Source organism: Nycticebus coucang, chromosome 24 (genome assembly GCF_027406575.1).
Source record: "Nycticebus coucang isolate mNycCou1 chromosome 24, mNycCou1.pri, whole genome shotgun sequence".
NCBI classification, from domain to species: domain Eukaryota; kingdom Metazoa; phylum Chordata; class Mammalia; order Primates; family Lorisidae; genus Nycticebus; species Nycticebus coucang.
In genome coordinates, this window is record NC_069803.1 from 30,125,965 (window position 1) to 30,146,931 (window position 20,967).

The following is a 20,967-nucleotide window of genomic DNA, read 5'->3' on the forward strand; positions in this document are numbered from 1 at the left end:
GTTTTCAAATGACATTTAAAACCACATAAATATGATTTCCTTTTTTGCAATTTAGAATTGTTTTTGAGAGTGATTTGAATGACAAGAATCTCTCTAAAAAAGCAATCCAGGCTATTTAAAAAAATTCTATTTTTTTTTTTTTTCTGTTCACCTTCTTTCTGTGTTGGCCCAAAGAATAGGACCTATCTGGGCATTTTTTAAGTCTAGAAAAGGATGCTATGCAAGAGAGGAATCATTTCCACAAGGAAGAATCTGAGGGAAGGAGAGACTAGGTATGAAAAGGGGAAGGGCCAGTTGGTCTGAGCAGGACAGAAGACAGGCTAGAAGCAGGAAGAGATGTTAGGGGGATATTGCAAGCGTCAGGAGGCTGTAACCACCTCAGTGTAAAGAGCCCCCTTAAACTGGAGGCTACATAATCCTCCTGCCAGAAGAATGATTACTGACTTCAACTCATGCCTTGCTTCTTTTTCTTTTTGCCAATAAATTAGCAATTCTATTCCCAATGGAATCATTCTTCTGGTCCCCACCTGCGTCCAGCATCCATTGGTCTGCAAAGTCAAGGTACTCAGAGTCAGACCCACATTCTCCTCACCCTCTGACGCACCTCCAGAGGTTTCATGGTGCTCCAGCTGCTACACATAACGGGACCACGCTCTGCAGGGAGAACTTGCCTGTGCTCTATCTGTGGAGTGGACTTTCTATCTTTCTACAGTTTGTGGATAAATCTCACTTTCACTTTAATCTGTCTGCTCACTCCTCAATTTTTTCAGGAAGCCAAGGATCCCCTTGGACTTAGCACTAGGAATCACTATCCAATGTCAAAGTGAAGGCGAGAGAAAGCATTTGTGTAGAATCGCAGTTACAAATGCCAGTTCTTAACATTGATAAAAAACGGGGTCCAAGTCCATTACACGGCAACAGTGCCTGGAACAAACTGGCTTGAGAGCTTGACCCTGGACCTATGACCCCTCCCTGTAAGTCCGAGGAGGCCAAGCCAGAAGCCCAAGGAGGTTCTCCTTTTTTAAAGAACAACTCACTCTAACAGCAGCAATCACAGATTAATTTGGGCAAACCCACGTTTGCCAAGCATTTTCCTATAAAGAGACGTTCAATTTCCATGAGGACTGTGCAGCGGGGGCTCTTGGAACAAACGTGTGCGTTTGGATTCTGTGTACTGCCAGCCAGATGTCAGTTCAAGGTGGAACTGTGTCCTTTAAATTTCTCTGGAGGCTGCTAATGGCGACTATGTAGCCACATCTTCAAAGCAGGAGTAAAAATCAAAACCGAGCCTGTAACTGACACAATCAGAAAGATCCACAGGAAAATTCGGTCAAGAACTTGAGCTACAAATTTCCAGTCTTGCACTACCTGCAAAAGAGAAAAAAATGCCTTTCATCCTGGAGGCTGAGCAAGTTCTGAATTCATTTTGAGGGATTTGAAAAGGAGTAATATTCAGAATGACAGCACTTATGTTTCCAAAATATCCTAACATCACTACGGCATAGCCTCCAATTCTTTCCAGTGTTTCCACTCACATCTCCCCCAGAAAACACGTTTTAAACAAGGACTGCATTTTTTATTGTAAATAGATGTTAAAACATGAGTCTTCAGCACCTGTCAATGGCAGCATTATGATGAATATCAGTTTACTCACCTGGCTAATGAAATGTTCTTTTTTCACATGGCTTGAAATGTATCTAATGGAATCAGCAGCCTTTTCCAAGAAAGCAACCAGAACTTTTTCCCCATCGGTCATCTGTTTCTGCCTCTTCTTTTCTAGAACTTTACCTTTCTCTCCTAGTTTGCTCTCATCTTTATCTGGGAAGGAGTAGCGATCCACGTGGTCTTTCATGCAGAGTAATTTGGGCAGTTTTTGCAGAAATAGCCTCTTCACCCAGGGAGCCATGGGATGGTAGGTCGAAGAAGATCTATGGTGAACATTAATTACAAAAACGGTGACGATAATGGACAGGGTGACGAAAATCATAATGAACAACAGGTACTCTCCAATGAGAGGAATGACTTTGGAAGACGATGGGATTATTTCTTCAATCACCAATAGAAAAACCGTCAGAGACACCAAGACAGACGTTGACAAGGAAAGTTTTTCTCCTTCATCAGAAGGTAAGTAGAACACAAGAACTGTTAGAAAAGACAGCCCCAGGCAGGGGATGATCAGAAAGAGAGTGTAAAACAAAGGGAAGCGTCTCAGAACAAAAGAGTACGTAATAAACGGATATGAGTATAAACCATCCCTCCTGTTTCCCTTCATCCCTTTGGCGTTGAGTATTTCCCATTCTCCATTATCAAAGAAGTCTTTTCTGTCAACGTTTTCGTTTATCAACATGAGGTCCACCATGGTACCATCGTATGTCCAGGATCCGAACTTCATCGAGCAGTTCTGCCGGTCAAAGGGGAAGAACGTGACGTCCATGGTGCAGGAGCTTTTGTAACTGGCGGGCGGAGTCCAAGTGATGGTTCCGTTTGATTTCACTATGACTTTGGTCATGAGAGAGCCTTCAAAGCGTCCATCTGCACTGTGATCAAAGTAGTTTCACCGTCATGGTTAGCTGAGCACTTACTAGTTTTGTTTTCCCCCACCATTGTACTACCTGTGTTTTTTGTTTGTTTGTTTTTGGCCGGGGCTGGGTTTGAACCCGCCACCTCCGGCATAGGGGGCCAGCGCCCTATCCCTTTGAGCCACAGGCACTGCCCTGCATTACCTATATTTTTATTACTCTTCTATGACAAGGTCAAACGATAGTTTAAAAAGAAACAGTTTATTTGTTGCTTAGATATTTTTCCTAATGATTTTGCCCAAATCAGAATTTTCTTTCCTTGGTGTTGATCTGACCAATGTAGTTTTTCTTCTGTGATACTTACTTTTCAAAGAGAACAATGTCAGGAAGCCAGAGAGATTCCGATGGAACTTTAATCGAGCTGATTCCACCATAGTCATCAGGATTCCAGCGTAATTTGTAGTCCGTCCACTCCTGAATGAAATTAGCATACTGTAATTTTATGCTGAAAATTAAAGGTATTAGACCTTGGGTTCTTCGAGTTTCTGTTTGTTTACAGTACAGTGTTTTATTAGGAAAGGGAAATGTGTCCTGATTAGACCTTACGACCCTATATGGCAGTGGTTATTAACCTGTGGGTCGAGACCCCTTTTTTCCTAATGTGGCAATTAGGAAGGTTGAGAACCACTGCTATGGGGGGTTCAGCGTAGCTGGCAGGCTTCAACTCGAGCTAGCCTGGCCTCTGGCCTAGCTCAGGCCCACACACCTCAGCTGTTTGGTGTTTCCAAAATTGCCATCCCTCCCTCTCCGTGAAGAGGCTCACCAACTGCCCCTGATTCATAATCTGTCTTTTCAGCCTATTTTCTCTGGAGAAACGACAAAAGAAAAGCAATGATGGATTTAATCCAGTGTATTCTAGGAGGGTTGGTCCAGGATATTTTTAATATCATGATAATGGGTACAAATGACATTGAACACCACTCAAGAGTCTTGAACAAATATCCTCTCAGGATATTAATATGAAACATCCAGTACCCACTGGCTATTCTTGGTAACATAACTTTTCTCCCATAAAAAACAAATTTCCAAAGAATGTTCTCTTGAATTTTAATCAGTTTATCAACATGAGGTCCCTACGCCAATTCCAGTTCCCTATTACAATTTAAAATTGTATTCCTAATGTTGTTAGCCTCCAGATGCTTATACATTTTTCTTCCTAAGGATGAAGTCATTTTGCATGTTAACAGGGACTGATGAATCCAGACAAATAAATTTGATCATTCATTGACTGTTCTCTGAAGGTCAAGTGGATGATGTAGGGATGGCCCAAGTTCAACAGAGTGGGCTTTATTCATTCATTTAGTTCTTGAAGATTGAGATTAACAAAGAATGACTGGACTTTATTAAAAAGATTTTGGATCCAGAATCTTACGGAATCTGACCTGAAAATTTAGTTCTTCTATTCCTCTGTCCCTCAAGGGGATAATTGAGTAATGACACAGAATAATGGTAAAGGGCATTTCAGAGAGTTAGAAGCATATGCCCAGTGTGAGGCTTCTTCCATCTCAGGGATCCCAACTTGGTCATTAAAAAATCAGGAGTCGGCAGACGGAAGGCTTCACTAGCCAGCAAAATACTAAAATATGTACAACGTCTGAAAGATGACGGAACTGTACACCCCAGATGAGACACTGTCTGTTTTAAACAGTATTTTTGAGACTTGATTCTTAAAAAACAAAATGGAAGAGATACTGGCTTTTAAAAAGCTAGAATCTAGGGCGGCGCCTGTAGCTCAAAGGAGTAGGGCGCCAGTCTCATATGCCTAAAGGTGGCAGGTTCAAACCCAGCCCCGGCCAAAAAAAACAACAACAACAACAAAAAAAAAAAGCTAGAATCTAAAGTATAAAAAAGTTGTCTGATTGGCTTGGCACCTGTAACTTAAGCGGCTAAGGCGCCAGCCACATACTCCAGAGTTGGAGGGTTTGAATCCAGCCCAGGCCTGCCAAACAACAATGATAACTACAACCAAAAAATAGCCGGGCATTGTGGCGGGCGCCTGTAGTCCCAGCTACTCGGCAAGCAGTGGCAAGAGAATCACTTAAGACCAGGAGCTGGAGGTGCTATTAGCTGTGATGCCATGGAGCTCTACCAAGGGTGACAGCTTGAGGCTCTGTCTCAAAAACAAAAAAAAAGGAAAAAAGAAAAAAAAAGTTGCCTGACTTTTTGCAGAAAATGATCTTATGAAGACTGACCGTGTGAGAGCACAATCTAATAAAGTATTCAGCATGTTTACTACGTCCTCACAGCCCTCATTTTTCCTTCTCCTCAGCCCACTTGGAAGAGCAAATATAATTTCCAATTTATGAATAATTTGTCTCCTGCTAAGGAGACTCACTGTCATCATTGGGTCTGAATCTCAGAGATGCTGGAGGCAGCTAACACACAACAGCATTTTGTTGTTGTTGCTGTTTGACTTTCACTCTGTTCACTTCTTAAAACTTACCATAAAATTCCCTCTTTGTGTGTGCAGTTCTAAATGCAAACATTTGTTTAATCACTACCACCAATAAGACACCCAAATAGTTTGTTGCCCCCAAATTTCTCCTGTGCTTCCCCTTTGTAACCAACCCACCCCATGTTTCCAACCCTTGGAAATGCCTGATTTTTCTTTCCTATAATTTTGCCTTTCCCAGAATGTCATGTAAGTGGAAACACATAGACCAGAGTGGACGCAGCACCGTGGGCCCCCAAGGCTACCGGAGAAAAGCCGGTTCTTCCCCCTGAACCGGCCCAGGAAGAGTCACAGGAGGCCGGGCGGGGTGGGCAGCAGTGGGGTCCCCTGGGCCGGACACAGGGCCCTGGTCACGTGTAAAGCCAGCTTCCCTCCCGGGCTTTTCAGGTGATAAAAGCCAATATGTTTTCTTTTTGCTAATGCTGGTTCGGGTAAGGTTTTCTGTCACTTGCAGCTAAAAAGCTCTCAAGTCCTAGGAAGAATTTGGGGGGATATGCAGAGGGCAGGGAGGGTCGCTGCCGCACACAGCCAGGGACACAGAGACAGATGAACCGGGCAGCCCGGCTGGGGCTGTGCCCCACACTCAGGTCCGGCTTAAATGTCGTTAGAGAGCACGGCTGGGGGCCACCCTCCCCGCCCCTCCTCACGTCCAGCTCTCCTCCCTCCACAGTCATTGCCAGACTTGCCCATAAAGGAGGATGAGGATGATTAAAATTCTAGGGCTCTTGCTTTGTTGCAAATTGCAGCAAACAAATCCTAGTTTTACTAATTGTTCGAAAGGAACTGGGGCAAGCCCCAGGGGGAGGGATTTCTAAGTCAGAAAGATTTGTCTGGCTCACCTGATCACGCCCAGAGGGAGGGGTGCAGGGAAGCCCACCCTGCTGTCCTGGGAGCAGCTGCCTGTCCACCTCCCCTGGGGCTGGCTCAGACCTACCCTAGTCAGCCGACAAGCACCCACCCTCCTGATGGCTGCTGTAAAGAAGACAGTTGTAGACGGGAAAGGGTTTCCCAGGAGGTGACTTTACACTGAGACACTAAGGCGAGGGGCAGAGCAGTGCGTAGTGTGGGCAGGGGAAGGCTGGTCCTGCAGTCAGGAGCCAGAGCAGGGGAGCTCCCCCAGGAGGGGAGTCTTCACACAGAGAGGCCGTGGAGAGGCAGAGGGGGTTCAGGGTGTGTTCCTGACCTGGGGACCTGGGCCTCTGGGTAGTGCCGCTTACTCTGGGGCACCCAGAAGAGAAGGCACACTGGGCTGGGCCCAAGGCCCTGAGCTCCACACCAGGACTGTCCTTTCCTAGTCACACCACTTAGACAAATCACCAGTCTTCACCTTCAGGATTCACAATCGTTCCTCACTATCTGGTGTCCTACCACCAGAACGCAGGGATCAGAGAGTTTGTCCTCCCCGAGGTGCTCACCTGACTTCCACAAGGATGTGGGTTCACCACGGTGCTGGCTGGGCCCCATAACCGGGATGGCCGTGGGTGCAGAATGGTGCAAACTAAGGGATATTTATTTGCAGGTGACACAGTTGGCACAGTTGTTCTTTGAGAGGCTGTGGAATTTTCTGGTCACTTCCCTGTTCTCTCTGAAACCCTGGTGGCATCTGGAGATTACCCTCTTGCCTCTCCCTTCTCAGAGCAAGAGATTAGAAATAATATCCCATGTTTCTGTAGTATGTGCCAGCCAAGCCTCTCAAAGCCCTCCACAAACATCGGCTCATCTCACAGTAGTTCCCGACTGGAGAGCCTTGTTTTTGCAGGAAACAGGAGAGCACTGAATATTTCAGAGCCAAATATCAAAGTTAATCTATGACTAAGAAAAAAAATGAAAAAAATACTCCAAGTTCGGGTTTCTTAATTCAGGAAAGTGCAATTTCAAATCCATGTCAAATATACATATTCTCAAAATTGTCATTTTTTACATATTTTACCTGAACCTCACTCAATAAATGTCACGCTACACCACAACCCAGAGCCAAATTTCACCTAAACCTAAATCATAAGACTCTTTGTTTTACTAAAAAATCCTCAAATTATTCTTACTTTAATACTAAGACAAAACGATAATAAAATAAAAGATATTGAGGAATTATGCTTTATTATTGCCTTGATTTACAGCCTCTGGGACCTCCCTAAGACCTGCAGTTATCTTAGTTTGATGTGAGATTCTTAAAACCAAACTCATGTTGATACGTTTAAATCTTAGAAACAGCAAAGTGATATAGTATACCTTTCATACACCCACTAAACCTATAAGTTGTTAAGGCTGAAAGTGTAATTTGTCATTAAAGATAAAAAGCTCACAAAGGCAGTGACATTTGTACAGCTTGTCACAGTCATACTAATTATCTCATTTAACCTCCCAGCGGCACTGTGAGGTAGGCATTGTCTCTATTTTACAGATGAAGAGACAGAGGGTCAGAGAGGTAAAATGACTTGCCCAAGTTTATATAAGTAGGTCTTTTGAGCCCTACTCAATTCAGGGGCCACTTGAATAAAAAGGCCAAACTTGGCCTGCTTGGCTAAGGTCAGAGTGGGCCTGTAGAGAAGGAGTGAAGATAAGATGGCCTCTGATCATGAGTTCGATCCATGAACTTGAACTTGTAAGTGCCATTGCAGGATGTAGGTGAGAGTTAGACTTCCGGAGAGATCACTCAAACCTTTGGAGCTTCTGACCAGCTCCAGGGATCTAGCCCACATGTCCTCCTACTATTGAACTTTCCATTGATCTAAATCAGCTGTTAGCGGAATGCCTCTAGTTTAAGCTGTTGGCCTTGGCAGACATTCCGGCAGCTCTCTTTTCCTCGGGATCATCATGGTGATTGGAGAGGAAACTGTGTCTCAGCTGCAATGAAACTGGGGCCCCTTCATATCTATATCGATTTAGTGGTGTTTATTTCCACAGAACCCAGCTGAGGGCCTTACATGCTCCAGCACACAGTAGGTTCTCAGGAAATGCTTGTCAAGTGAGTACATTTGGCATTTGTTGTCATAGTGATTATTTACACGGTGACATCTAGGCAAAGGGTCCATTGGCCGCGTGTAATTACTACAAAGGTTGGTCTCCTTTTCCACTCCCTCTAAGGTGCTTGCAAGGCAGCTTCCCCAACCTTGGCTGTGACCACGTGGAATCTAGGGGCTGGGGCATTGAGTACTTCCCGTGTGGTTTCGGTGAGCCAAGGTCAATAATATGTTTATGATTTCTAGGGTTTTGATTACTCTCCAGAAGTACCCAGGAGGAAGACAAGGGACTTTGCCAAATAAAATCAATAAAATAAAAATAGCGCCGCGTAGAAGACCTTCTGTGGATGTCAGTAGATTTGCGCTTTAGAAAGGTCTTTGGGTGAGAGGATGGAAGAAGAATGTCTGAATAGACCAGAGAACTATGGAAATGGAGGACAAGACAGGAGGATTTGGTGAAAAAAAGGAGCGTCTCAGTTCCGTGTGTTCGTTTGTCCTGTAAGACCCAAGTTAAATGCGTCTTCCTCTTGGAAGCGTCCACCGACTCCCTCCTCTCATTCACTCTCTTCGTGGTGTTTCTCCATTACAGCAGTTACTTTTCACATAACTAACACCACGTCCTCTCCTTGAAGGCTGGTCTTGGTCTTCCTCTTCTTTATATTTCCAGGATCTGGCCAAGTGCCTGGCACGGAGGTAATAAATTCTACTGAAGTGAATTCTACCTTCACTGCGCTCCTAAGTATCTTTCTAGACCAACTCCATGAGATGTGCCAGAGGCTGAGGAATCAAAGCCTCAGAAGACCAGGATGAAGCAACAGACCAGGTGCGAGCAGTTGTTGAGAGGAGACCAGGACGCCTTCCGTCAGCTCCCGCCAGGCAAAGGCAGGAGAATGATTCTGCTGCATGAGCCTGACTCTGCTTAACAGCGTGTAACCTGGGATACGTCACTTCAACTCAAAGGCCTCGGTTTCCTCACCCGCAAAGTTGGAATAATGACACAACTTATCGTGTGGGGTAGCTGTGAGAATTAAATGAGATTTTTGCCATTGCGTTCTCAGCGTACTGCCTGGGCACTTAATAAATGCCCAATAAATCTTAGGAGCCTTTCTCAAGAGAAAAGAACTCCGATGACCGGGTTGGCAGATACAAACCTTGGACTGAAATGTTCCTATCTCACGACTCGCTTCATATCAGTATTGAGCACAGTGGATGCTTGCTTTTCCATTCTTGTGATATTGCACTAAGAAGGTTTTTATTCCTTTCATAAAAACAGAAGTATATTCAAGCGGGGGTAAGATTGAAAAGGAGGGGGATTGGTAAGCTCTCACCTAATGGGCACGATGTAGGGGGTACATAGCACACTCCCTGGGTGAAAGGCTCAACTACAACTTGAACTTCACTTTAGATATGCAAAGGATGTAACCTAATCATTCGTATCCTCCTATTCATCTGAAATAATACATAAAATAAAACGTACCTGTTTGAGCCACACATTGGTCGTCATCAGCTGATTCTTTTCATCCTAAGGAAACAACAAATAAGAAGACAACATTATAAACTGAAATGCAAGGAAATTGTGTTTTTCTGGGTTTTTGCTTTTATTAGCAAAACCTATCTGAGTCTTACTTTTGAGGCATTTGAAGTTAGGGTCACTGATTTGCCCTAAGAACACATCATCATGGCAGAAATACAAGCCCAAGAGGAAAACTGGCAGAGAATGTTAAGGTCTGGCCGACTTCAGGACAGGTGACCAGTCTCTCAGGGACGGGAGGATGGCCCTTGCCCTGGGCAGTGCCATCACCGCTCTGTCCCCATGCAGGTGCCCCTGCCTGTCCAGGAGGAGCCAGGGTCACACCAGGTCAGGCCAGGCTCAGCTCCTCCTCTGCAGCTCCCCAGTCCTCTCCTAGGTCATTGCTTGGCAATGACCATTCTAGTGACTGGACACACCCCACAAAAAGGTGCCCCACCAATCGTGTCACAATGGACGTGTACCCTGTGTCAACTCCTTATCCTTTCCCCGGGTCATCTCACTGGCTTTGAGGGGGCAGATTTCTTTTCTTACAGCGAATTATTTTTTAAATTGAAATGTCAGATTCGAGGAAAGAAAAAAAATCTTAGGCTCACAAACAGGTTAAGGAACACGTAGTGTTTTTATTAACTGAGTGCCAAGGATTACTCACCACATCTACGAGCTGAGATATTTTCAATCCAAAATACACTTTTATGGTGTCATTTGAATGCAAGACAGGGCGGACCCACTTCTGATAACCTTGGAATAAATGTCTGAGGAGGGCATCTTCATATTCGGCTATTGATCTGAATCCCGCAGTAGCTGTAAAAGAATAGGGAGAGGCCTGAGCTGATGTAAAAGGCATGACCACTGACTTAGCACCCAAGGCCTCAGCCCTCACCTCTTCCAAACGGCCAGCTCCAGCAAAGGCAGCCGTGAGTGCACAGCTGTGCCCTCTCCCACCTCCCTGCAAACACACATGGCTGCCAACAGAACCTGCACTTTACCGAGCTTCTCTCTCTCACGGGATCAGCCCATCGTAGAATCACATACACCCAAAGGGTCACGTACTGCCACCCCCAGACCCCTACCTCCCTGAAGGTGTGGGCCCTGCTCTTCTTACAGAGCCTCGTTCCTCCCCCACATCCCTGGTCACAATCTGCCGTGTATCTGTCACATCTCTCTTTCCCTCAAGCTCTGTGACGATGGCTTGGTGTCCGTTGCAGCTGGTCGTGTTCACCTGGCCCACAGCAGGGTTCATCCTATACACGCTGGGTGGACGGCCTGCTAATGTCCACACAGTCACACAGCCACTGGACACCGGGCAGGGGCCCCACTGCTCTCAGGCCTTCTTTCCGAGCAGATCTTTCCTTGTGATGTCATTCCTCAGTCGCAACACTCTCTTCCGCCCCCAGCACACAGGAGCCCGAGAAACACTCAGATTTTAAGCCTTAACCTTCTAGGTGAGGAAATGGCTCAGGAATGCAGCCTAGGAGTATGTTTTGCTTCTTTTCAATACTATAACTATCAAATTTAAAACATGGAGGCCCTTTAAATACACACACGCAGAATCTAGATAGACAGATACACAGACAGATAGACAGACAGACAGGCAGACAGACAGACAGACAGACAGGCAGACACACAGACAGACAGACAGATAGACATATAGATAGGTGCACAGCCCCTCTGTGTATTTTCAGCATCACTAACACCCCCCAGGACCTCATTCTGAACCACATATCTATCACAGAAAGTCTTCTCTTTTCCCGCAGAGAGACCCACATGCTGGGTGATGATCACATGTGAGACAAAGCCCCAGGTTTTTCCAGTCAAAACTCAAATATTCTTATTAGAAAGAAAAGCAGAAAAGCACAACCCCTGGTGCAGGAGGCTCTGTGCTCACGAGGAAGGGCCTATGTGCCCTGGATGTGCCCAGCGCCTTTCTCTTCCACCCCAGAGGGACACAAGACTGCAGACAGGTGACAGGGAGAGACGCAACTTTGCATCTGTGCTTATTTATTTAAAAATTAACCGAACTCAAACCATGACACCTGGGCCACTGTTGGTACTGAGTGTGGAGAAGACGGCCCAGCAGCGGCAGCAGGCCCCAGAGGCCCTCTGGTGTGCGGAGAGAGGATCTGAGGTGGGCCATGAAAAATGTGAAAGATCATTAATTAAATTATTTTCTAAAGAAGTTTAGGACACAGTGAGTATATTCTCTTTTTTATTCTTTTTTTATTAACATAATTTAAGTGTGCCATGGAAGTTTAATGGTAGGTTCAAGTGTGTTCTGAGATTAAAAAAATAAAAGATTGAAAAATACTGCTGGCAGGCCTTCCTGGCAATGCTCTGTGGGACCACATGTTCACTTGATCAGGCAGAGCTCCTTGGAGACACCCTTGGGTCTCTCTTTCTCTCCTGCCCCGAATCTGGCCATAACATCCTGCACAATACGTCCCAGCCCTGATTGCTTCCTGCCGTCTCTACCCTAATCACAAACTCCACATTCATCCCTTCTCTCCCTGATTCCCATGCCGCCTCCTAATGGTTCCTGCTCTCACCCCTTTAACAGTCCGTTTTCCACAAGGCAGCTAGAATGATCTTTTAAAAACAAAAGACTGTTATGTCAGTTCCCTGCTAAACTCTCCAAATGGTGCCCCGTCAAACGCGGGAAGAGACATCCTAAGTCCAACGGCGGCCTCCCAGACCCCACCTGGTGCTGCCCGGGCCACCACCCTCTCCACACCGTCCCACCCCTGCCCCAGCCCCTTGAGCCCATTCTCTTTTCAGAATTGCCAGGATGCTTCTAGTTAACTGAAGAAGAAAACGACAATGAGGTTTGTACATCGGGAAAGGAGAACTTTATTTCCCATAAAGCGTAGCCTGGGGGTGGCCATCCCACCAGCTAGAAAGCAGAGGACCGCGTGTGCTTCAAGGCAGAGACAATGGGAGCAGGAATTTATGCTGAGCCAGTCGCCAAGTGTGCCTATTGAATGAGCTCTCAGAGGAGTCATGAATATTGATGAAAGGAGAAACATGTGCCTGAGCAATGGGGCTTTATGCCCATTTTTGGAGCCATGTTCAGAAACGGGGCCCTCTGATGTCCAAAGGTGAAGCAAGGACATGAAATGCTCTCTGCACCCGCTCCCGAGGCTGGTCTCCTATCAGGAAAGAGTGCTGGTCTGGGTCACAAGACTGGGTGCTGGTTCCTGGTGGCCATTAGCAAAGGGGAGGGTACAAGGAGGTGCGTCTGACCTTCCATCTCGTCATGGCTGGGAACTCAGCTGTAAGGTGTCTCTGGGGCTCCCCTGGCCAAGAGGGGGTCCATTTGGTGAGCAGGGCCCTTAGGATTTCATGTCGGTGCACCTTCGGCTCAGGGAAGGCTTCCATCCTGAACAGCCCTGCAGCTGTTCCTTCTCTTTGTCCTGTCTTTGCTTAAACATCATTTCCTTGAGGATGTGATTCCAGGTTATGTTAAAGACTCTTCCCCTTTCTATACCCTTAGGGGACTTTGTCTTCCATGAGAGCACTTAATCATATCACCTGTCTCCCTGTTTACTGTCTATCTGCCCCAGAGAAGGCACCCTGTCTGCAAGCCAGAAAAAGAGCCCTCCCCAGAACCTGAGCTGGCCAGCACCTTGACCGTGGATTTCCAGCCTCCAGAGTGTGAGAAAATACATGTCAGCTGCTTAAGCCCCCCAGCCTCTGGTATCTGTTGCAGCAGCCCAAGCAGACTAATGCAAATATGTTCTGACCAAAACAGATCTTGCCCCTCTGCCAAAAAACCCCAAAGGTTAATACTTTCTGCCCAGTATCTTCAAATTTCCTGAATCTTTTTCCAAAACAGAAGCTGAAGTCATTGGTATTGGAACAGACTTAGGGGATAGGCCTGGGAATGCTCCTGGTTGGTCCTTCTTATAAAATAGAACTTCAGGTAAGTGCTTCTCGCAGCTGACTCTTTCAGACCTTCTTAAACACATGGTGATGTGTGATGAACGAACAAGACGCCATCACAGGTGCCTTCTGCGACTCAGGGGAAGGAGGCAGAGTGGCCCTGGCCTGCTGCTCCAGAGGACGTAAAATCACAGATGTGTTCAGGATTCCCAGGACAAGTGTGTCTGTTTTAAGAAAAAAATGGATTCCCGATACATCGTGTATAGAAAAACGTTTGGAAACTGACTTATATGTTTTAAATTAGATAATGTTCTAAGGTTCACGGCAATGACCCATCAAGATGTCAAAAATGGTTCTTGGAAGATGAGTGTTCTCTGCTGTTCCTCTCTTTAGGAAGCTTGGATTTCCCAATTTCAGCATCAACAAAGAAAAAGCAAAATGTTAGTGAAGCCAAGACAGTAAAGCTGGGTGAGGCCTGAACAGCACCTACGGCCCTCTCCTCGAGAGGGGATCTTCCCAGGGGTGAGCAGCTGCTGAGCCCCTGGGTGATCTTCTCGCTGCTAGGTCAGCCATCGTTTTACCTTTTCAGCCCATAAGTTTTTTGAGGATCAAAGGGTACAAATGACTGGCCATCTTCTCCACTGTGGTCTCCTTATTGCCTCCAAAAAATTATTCCCACAACTCAATTCAGTGAACACGTATTTGTGTTTACTGCTGTTTTTGTTGCCTTTGTGTCGTTCGCATTGAATTTTCCCAAATGCTTTACTAAAGAAGGATGTTCTAAAGCCACATCCCAGGTAACGTGTGTTTGGGGGCAGGGGGACACCAGCCATGTTTTGCTATCCAGTTTGAACATCCCTTTGTTGTGGCTGGCACCTGGTGAACAGAGGACTTTGCTGGGACCCCCAGGGAGCGGGCAGCCTGTATTTTACAGAGAAGGCACGTTTCTGCTTCAGAGCAGACCACGATCTCCCATGTTTCCTTGCTTTGAGCCCTGCTTTGCACCCCCACCCCCACCCCGCCACACACACACACTTAGTCGGACACGAACACAACATCCTCAGAGGGTATTTGCAGCCTTTTAAAGCTTGCACTTGCTCTTTTGGTTAAAGAAAAAAAAGGAATTTTGTTGTTTTCCTCTCTCTCTTCTTCCTGCTTAACCTTTGCTTTATTTTTCTTCATCAGAACATTTCCTTTGGGGCCAGAGAGGCAATTCCTCAGGCAGAGGGAGACCCAGAATGTACCCAAGAACAGGCGGGAAGGATGTGGTTGGGAGACCAGCTGGGAGCTCCCCTGAGCCGCTGCTTGCTTCCCGCACGTGGGACTCGGGTTGGGCCAGTGCTCCGGGAGCGCACACTGCTCTTGGCTCAGAAGGCTGACTCTTCTGCCAAACTCATCACTCATCAAAGCAAGCATCCAACCAATATTTATTTAACACTGAGAGGCACGAGACTCAGATTTGAAGACATGACTTCTGGTCCTGATTCCAAGCATTTAATGTCTCCCAATAAAAACAAGGAGCCGGTGATTGCCGAGGTTCCTCAGAGGCTCACATGTTCTATGCTTTTAGGATATTTTAGTTCATGAAACAGCCACAAATGTGACCTGCACCCAAAACTTGCTGTTTTTAAGATACAAAAACAGCCAAAGTTTAAGTTAAGCCACTGATTGGGGGAAGAGCCCTCCCCACTCGTGGCTGCTGGTCATCCCAACAGAGGGGACGGCAGGTAGAGGTGACTGGAGAGGACCGGCTGCCTCTGAGGGCGTCAGGGAGGGACACGCGTGAGCCTCCAGTACCAACACGAGAAAGAAATTTCCCTCTGGAACCTAAGATTTCACTTTCTGGTCTCTTTTTTCTTGATGGTGTTTTGTTTCTTGTTCTCTTCCCCCCGCCATGTCCACACCTACTTTCAGTAAAAGTCTGAGTCTGAGGAGAGGCTGTTTTTGCGGACGGGATAATGTTCAGGCGTGCCCCGCAGCCCTAGGACTTTGAAACCCAGAATTCATTTTTAGACTTGAGCAAATCCCTCTCAGGGCCTTTAGCTCTTATCTGAAAATCGCCATGATCAACTGTGGCAAAACAGAACTAAGAAATAAATACAAATTGCTAATGGAACGACCCTTTTCTCATCCTCTGGCTCCGGACTTCAGATGGTTTCTGGTTTCCGAGGAAGAGCTTTCTGTTTGTAAGTTACATAAAAAGTGAAATGATGCCTAAACCCAGAAAACCAGCAGGTGCCAACAACCACTGTCCCCTGAACCCATCAGGATTTTCCTCCCGGTTCCTTTTCTCACCCCCCTCTGTTTGCTGTCCCCTCCCTCCCTCTCTGGATGTCTCTTTCATTCTCTCTTTCCTTTTCTTTGTCCTCTTATCAAGAACTCCTCTATTTTCATTTGAATACACAAGTGAGAGCCACACCACACGCACACATATTCACAGATATTCATATACTTTTTGTTTAATTGTGGCGCACATAATTATTTATATAGATCTACAGAATATATTGGAAAAAATTAAATCTCTAACAATGTAGTAATTATTAGTAAATTACGATATTAAAATACATGTAAATTTCTGTGCCAAATCTCTTTTAACAATTCTCTAACAGTCACTCCATTCTGCAGCATTTTCCCTGCTTTTATATCTCCCTACCGAGCTCAGAATGATTCAGAGGGAGTAACACAATAAATGACAAAAACAGAAACGTTGTGAAATTCACAGGTACGATTTTGTTATAAGAGATTTCACAGAATTTATTCATGCAGGACACATTTTAAAGGTTATCCCTTATATATTCAAGATACCACATCTTACAATTCCAACATTGTCAGCACCTCAGTTTTGCGTTCTTGGCTAATCTAGTTCTACAACTATAGTTTCGATTGGCTTTAACTCCAGCTTACCTGAGGATGAGGAGGTGAGGAGGGTGAACACGAGCATTAAATTTGTCAGCCTCATGATGTCAGTGAGAAGGGAAATTTCTTCCTTTGCAACAACAGAATATCTCCACTGGAAAAGAGGGTTCTGAAAAGAAACTACAGTGGCTCCAAGTCCGAAGTGGACCCAAAGGGCCAGGCCAGCACCTGCCGTGGGGGAGCAGCCTCCAGCCCTCACCCTGGAGCTGTGTCTCTGGAAGTGCACTTCATTGATGCCCAGTCAGCTGTCAGATCTGCTGAGCCTAAAACATATCTCTGGGTCCTAACTCCTGACTTATTAATTTTCTCCCTGGCAAAGAGAAGCAGGGCAGTGGAGAAGGGACGGAGCGAGACCACTTCCAAACGGAGAGCTGCGCAGAGCAGAACAGCTGCTTTGCCTCAGTCCTTCGGGAAGTTAGTGAAGGGCATCCCTGCTCCTCTGTTACCTTTTCATTTTGGCCTGGAGCTTGAGCACCAGGAACGTGTCCTGGGGGCTGCCCTTCCCCGGCTCCCATGGGGCCCCCCTGACCCCCCCCCACCCCCGCACAGTCTCTGCTCACTGGACTGCCTGGCCGGCTCCAAGCAGGGTACGGTGTGGGGGAGTTGCCTCTAGTTTCGGTCTCTCCTTGGAACTTGGAGACAGCCACTGCCATCCACTCTTTGTTCACCTTCCTCCCAGGTGATCAGATCTCATCTGCTTAGGTTCTGTGCGGCCCAGAGGGCCTTTAACATTGGGCAGGTGCAAGTCAGGGCAAGAGGGCCAGGCCCGGGTGGTACTGGTGTGGGGACAGAGCACTGGGGACAGGCACTCCAGGACACAGAGGAATTCAGTTGCATTGGTGCTGATTTAGTGTCCTTAACCCTCCACTGTGTGCCACTAGCAACAATGAGACACCCAGACGGGGCTCGGTAAGGAGCCATCCTGTCCCCTCTGGGTGCCACTGATCAGTGCTCTGCCTCTGGGGTCCTGCAGCCCAGGCTGCTGCCCACCTGCCACCTGCTTGTCTGGGCCACTAGCTCTCAGGAGACCTGTGCCCTTTCAGCCTTGCTCCTCCCGGCACACAGTATGGTCACTACAGATGCTTGAGGACGTCGTGAGGATGAAGCGCAGGTGGAAGGATTGATGCTATCCACCTGAGTGATGCTCCCTCCGGCCTGAACTTTAACTGTCTCAGGAATAAATGGGCCAACACCAACCCGGGTGTGCAGGAAGAGTTACATTTATTTTCAAAAAATCAAATGAAACAAAGGCTTGCTGGTCCACTGAGCGGGAAGGAATTCAGTCCGTCATCACAGGTGTTCCAGCCCCTTCCCTAGGTTAACAGAAGACTCCAGAAGGCTTTTGTGGTCCCCATAATACAGAGCAAATCCTGCAGCCTCCAGTCTGTCCTGACGGCAGCAGGTGGATCCGTGGATGGGGCAGGGGGAGCCTAGCCCCCCGGAAGTGGCAGCTCTGACTCCCAGGACTCTATCAAGACTGGAAGCCTCAGTGATAAGACGCTGTCTCCCTGAGCTCCCACACAGCCATGGTCCCCTGAGGAGTGCACCCCCTTGAGGCCAGCAGGGCCCAGTCCTGACTGCTAGAAGGAACCCCCAGCCACTGGCCCTTGCTTAAGTCTTTGGAAATTTTTCTCTATCTCTCTTTACAGCCACCTTTCTCCCCCTAAAGACACTCGCCTCCTCTCCATCCTGCTGTAGAAACCTCAATCCCTGCAGCCAACTCAGACATAAAGCGAACACAAGAAGAGAGGATGCCTTCAACAGCTTCTGCTTTCGGAGTCTCTACGATCACAATGAGCCAGCTCCCCTCTTAGAAAATGTAGGGGATGGCTCGGCGCCTGTAACTCAGCAGCTAGGGCTCCAGCCACATACACTGAGGCTGGTGGGTTGGAACCCAGCCAGGGCCTGCTAAACAACAATGGCAACTATAACAAAAAAACAGCCGAGTGTAGTGGCGGCTGCCTGTAGTCCCAGCTACTTGGGAGGCTGAGGCAAGAGAATCTCTTAAGCCCAGGAGTCTGAGGTTGCTGTGAGCTGTGATGCCACAGCACTCTACTGAGGGCGACATAGTGAGACTGTCAGAAAAAAAAAAAGAAAAGAAAATGTAGGGGAAAAAACACACGGTGAACAAAACACACTTTCATATCTCAAAAAAGTATTGCGTTCAGAGCCAGTGTGTGTCCCGTCCCTCACCTGTTCTACAACTTATAGTAAACAAGAGCTGGGTGGCTATGGGTGTCAAGAGATCTAGGGTCTAGGTCAGGGGTTCTCAACCTTCCTAATGCCGCGACCCTTTAATACAGTTCCTCCTGTGGTGGTGACCCCCAACCATAAAATTATTTTCATTGCTACTTCATAATTTTGCTACTATTATGAATTGTAATGTAAATATCTGATATGCGAGATGTATTTAGGCGACCCCTGTGAAAGGGTCGTTCAACCCCCAAAGGGGTTGCGACCCACAGGTTGAGAACCGCTGGTCTAGAAAGAAAGACTTAGGAGAAGTGATTAAAGAGCAAAGAGTTTAAATTACAAAAAAGAGGTCTAAGGGAACTGTCTTCTTGCTATGCAAAGTTGGATGTGACAGTCACCCCTGCCACACCAACACTGTTTTTACAAGAGCAGTCACTGAAACCTAGAGAGGTGGAGTCATCACAGAGTGTCACACAGAAACATGGTGGCAGAATCAGGACCTAGGACACTTCTCCCATGGCCCAATGCTCTTACTGTGTTTGTATCCTGACACCCAGTAAGTTATCCTGTAACCTCAGAACCAACTCAAACAGATTAACCACTGCTTACACTGTTACAGACGGCACAGAGCCAAAATCCCAAGCCACACAGCTCAGGCACGTGCAGGGGTTTACAAAAGCTGTAACCTCCTAACTGGTAGCACCCCCCCACGCCCCAACCTCCGGCAGACTGGCTGCACGGGCATCACCAGGGACTAGCTAGAAACACCAGGGAGGTTCGGCCCACCCTGGGTCCAGGAGGCAGATTTGAGTTGCCTCCTGTCTCCTTGCCAGGCAACTCTCAATAAACCTTTTTCTTTTTTCAAAAGTCAGTGCCACAATCCAGGCTTCCGAGCTCGTGAGGAGTTGAGCCCGTTGCTCGGAGCAGTTCCATTAACCTGAGCCTGCCCAACTGCGTGGCGAGTGCACACATCCTGTCTTCTGAACATCCACAAACTCTACCCTTCTTCAGTCATCCACAGGATTTACAAACACTGCTCTCGCTGGGCCCTCCCTGTGTCAGACCCGAGTCATTCTTGCTGGAGTCTGCCTGGCACCACAGCTGGCCAGCAGCAGCAGAATCTCCAGTACTCAGACCCTCTGATTCTCCTGTGGACATTCTGTGGGCAGAACTGGCTCATGTTCCCAGGACTCAGAAGCCCCAGAGCAGCGTTTTTCAACCTTCTTTATTTCACAGCACACCTGAACCTAGAGTTCAGCTCATGTTCCCAGAAGCCCCAGAGCAGCGTTTTTCAAACTTCTTTATTTCACGGCACACCTGAACCTAAGTTAAACTTCACAGCACACTTAAATTAACTTAAATTATGCTGGTCAAAATGAGTGTTTAAAAAAAAAAAAAAAAAGAATATATTTACTGTGCTTTGAACTTCTTTAAAAAATTACCTAATGAATGATCTTTAAAAAGTTTCGTGTGCCATAGCACCCCAGTTGAAGATCACTCGTCTAAAAGTTCAAATTGTGGCGGTGCCTGTGGCTCAAAGGAGTAGGGTGCTGGCCCCATATGCTGGAGGTGGCGGGTTCAAACCCAGCCCTGGCCAAAAACTGCAAAAATAAATAAAAGTTCAAAGTGTCTGAATTGGAATTCTCACTGACCTCCAAAATAACTTCCCATCCTTCCACAGCTGACATTTCACTCTAAACATACTCCTTTTGGTTTAAAACTTATAAATACAAAGACCCTGGGAGCAGGGGAGTTTTTCATCCCCTGCCTGTCCCACCTGTGGGACATTCTCTCCGTAGTCACATTGCTCAGGATTTGCAGAGATTGGAAAGTCCTGGTTATTCAGTTAAGTGTCAAATTCTTCCCTGCGGTCAAACCAGACAGCCAAGGGCTCCTAAAAGGGCTAACTTGGCCGACTGTGAACCAGGACACGCGGGAGTCGCGGTGCGTGGGCGCCCCCTGGTGGACCTGAGGCCATACTGCAGCCCTTCGTGGGGTATATGCTTTAGACGTTATTTGTTCCTTACATTTTAAACAAAAAACACTAACTGCAGGCCTGAACCCAAAACCAAGCTCTAAAAGGTAATGGGCGGTTGACAGGAGGGGAGCGTGGGCATAGTAGAGTAGGAGGGGTGTATCTAACAAGTTCATGCCAGGACAGTCCCAGGACAGATGCCCCCAGCCTGGACCCCCGGGAACCAGGTATAGGGAAGACACTGTCTAAATGTATCACAACAGCAGCATTTCCCAAACCTACCTGATCTTCCCAGTCCCCTGGGAAGCTTTTGAGAACACAAATCCCAGGATTCTGATCCAGTGAGTCTGGAGCGGGACTCACTTCCCCTCTGAGGGGAAGCCAAGGTCCCAGGCCACTGACTGCAGGCTGACACCCTCTTCCAGGTGAAAACACCTGATGGCCATGGAACAAAAATACATTAGACTGCCAGGAACAGCAGCAGG

The 20,967-nt window shown here is 47.0% G+C and overlaps 1 protein-coding gene across 1 annotated transcript; it reads right to left on the minus strand.

The window, feature by feature from the left end:
- Positions 1 to 860: 860 nt before the first annotated feature.
- On the minus strand, positions 861 to 16,346 carry CHRNB3 (cholinergic receptor nicotinic beta 3 subunit). The gene is made up of 6 exons (XM_053578549.1): positions 16,303 to 16,346; positions 10,172 to 10,323; positions 9,469 to 9,513; positions 2,884 to 2,993; positions 1,655 to 2,537; positions 861 to 1,368 (listed from the first exon to the last, which is right to left on the minus strand). Exons 1-6 carry the CDS (start codon positions 16,337 to 16,339, stop codon positions 1,234 to 1,236), a joined length of 1,362 nt encoding a protein of 453 aa, XP_053434524.1. The 5' UTR covers positions 16,340 to 16,346; the 3' UTR covers positions 861 to 1,233.
- Positions 16,347 to 20,967: the final 4,621 nt, after the last annotated feature.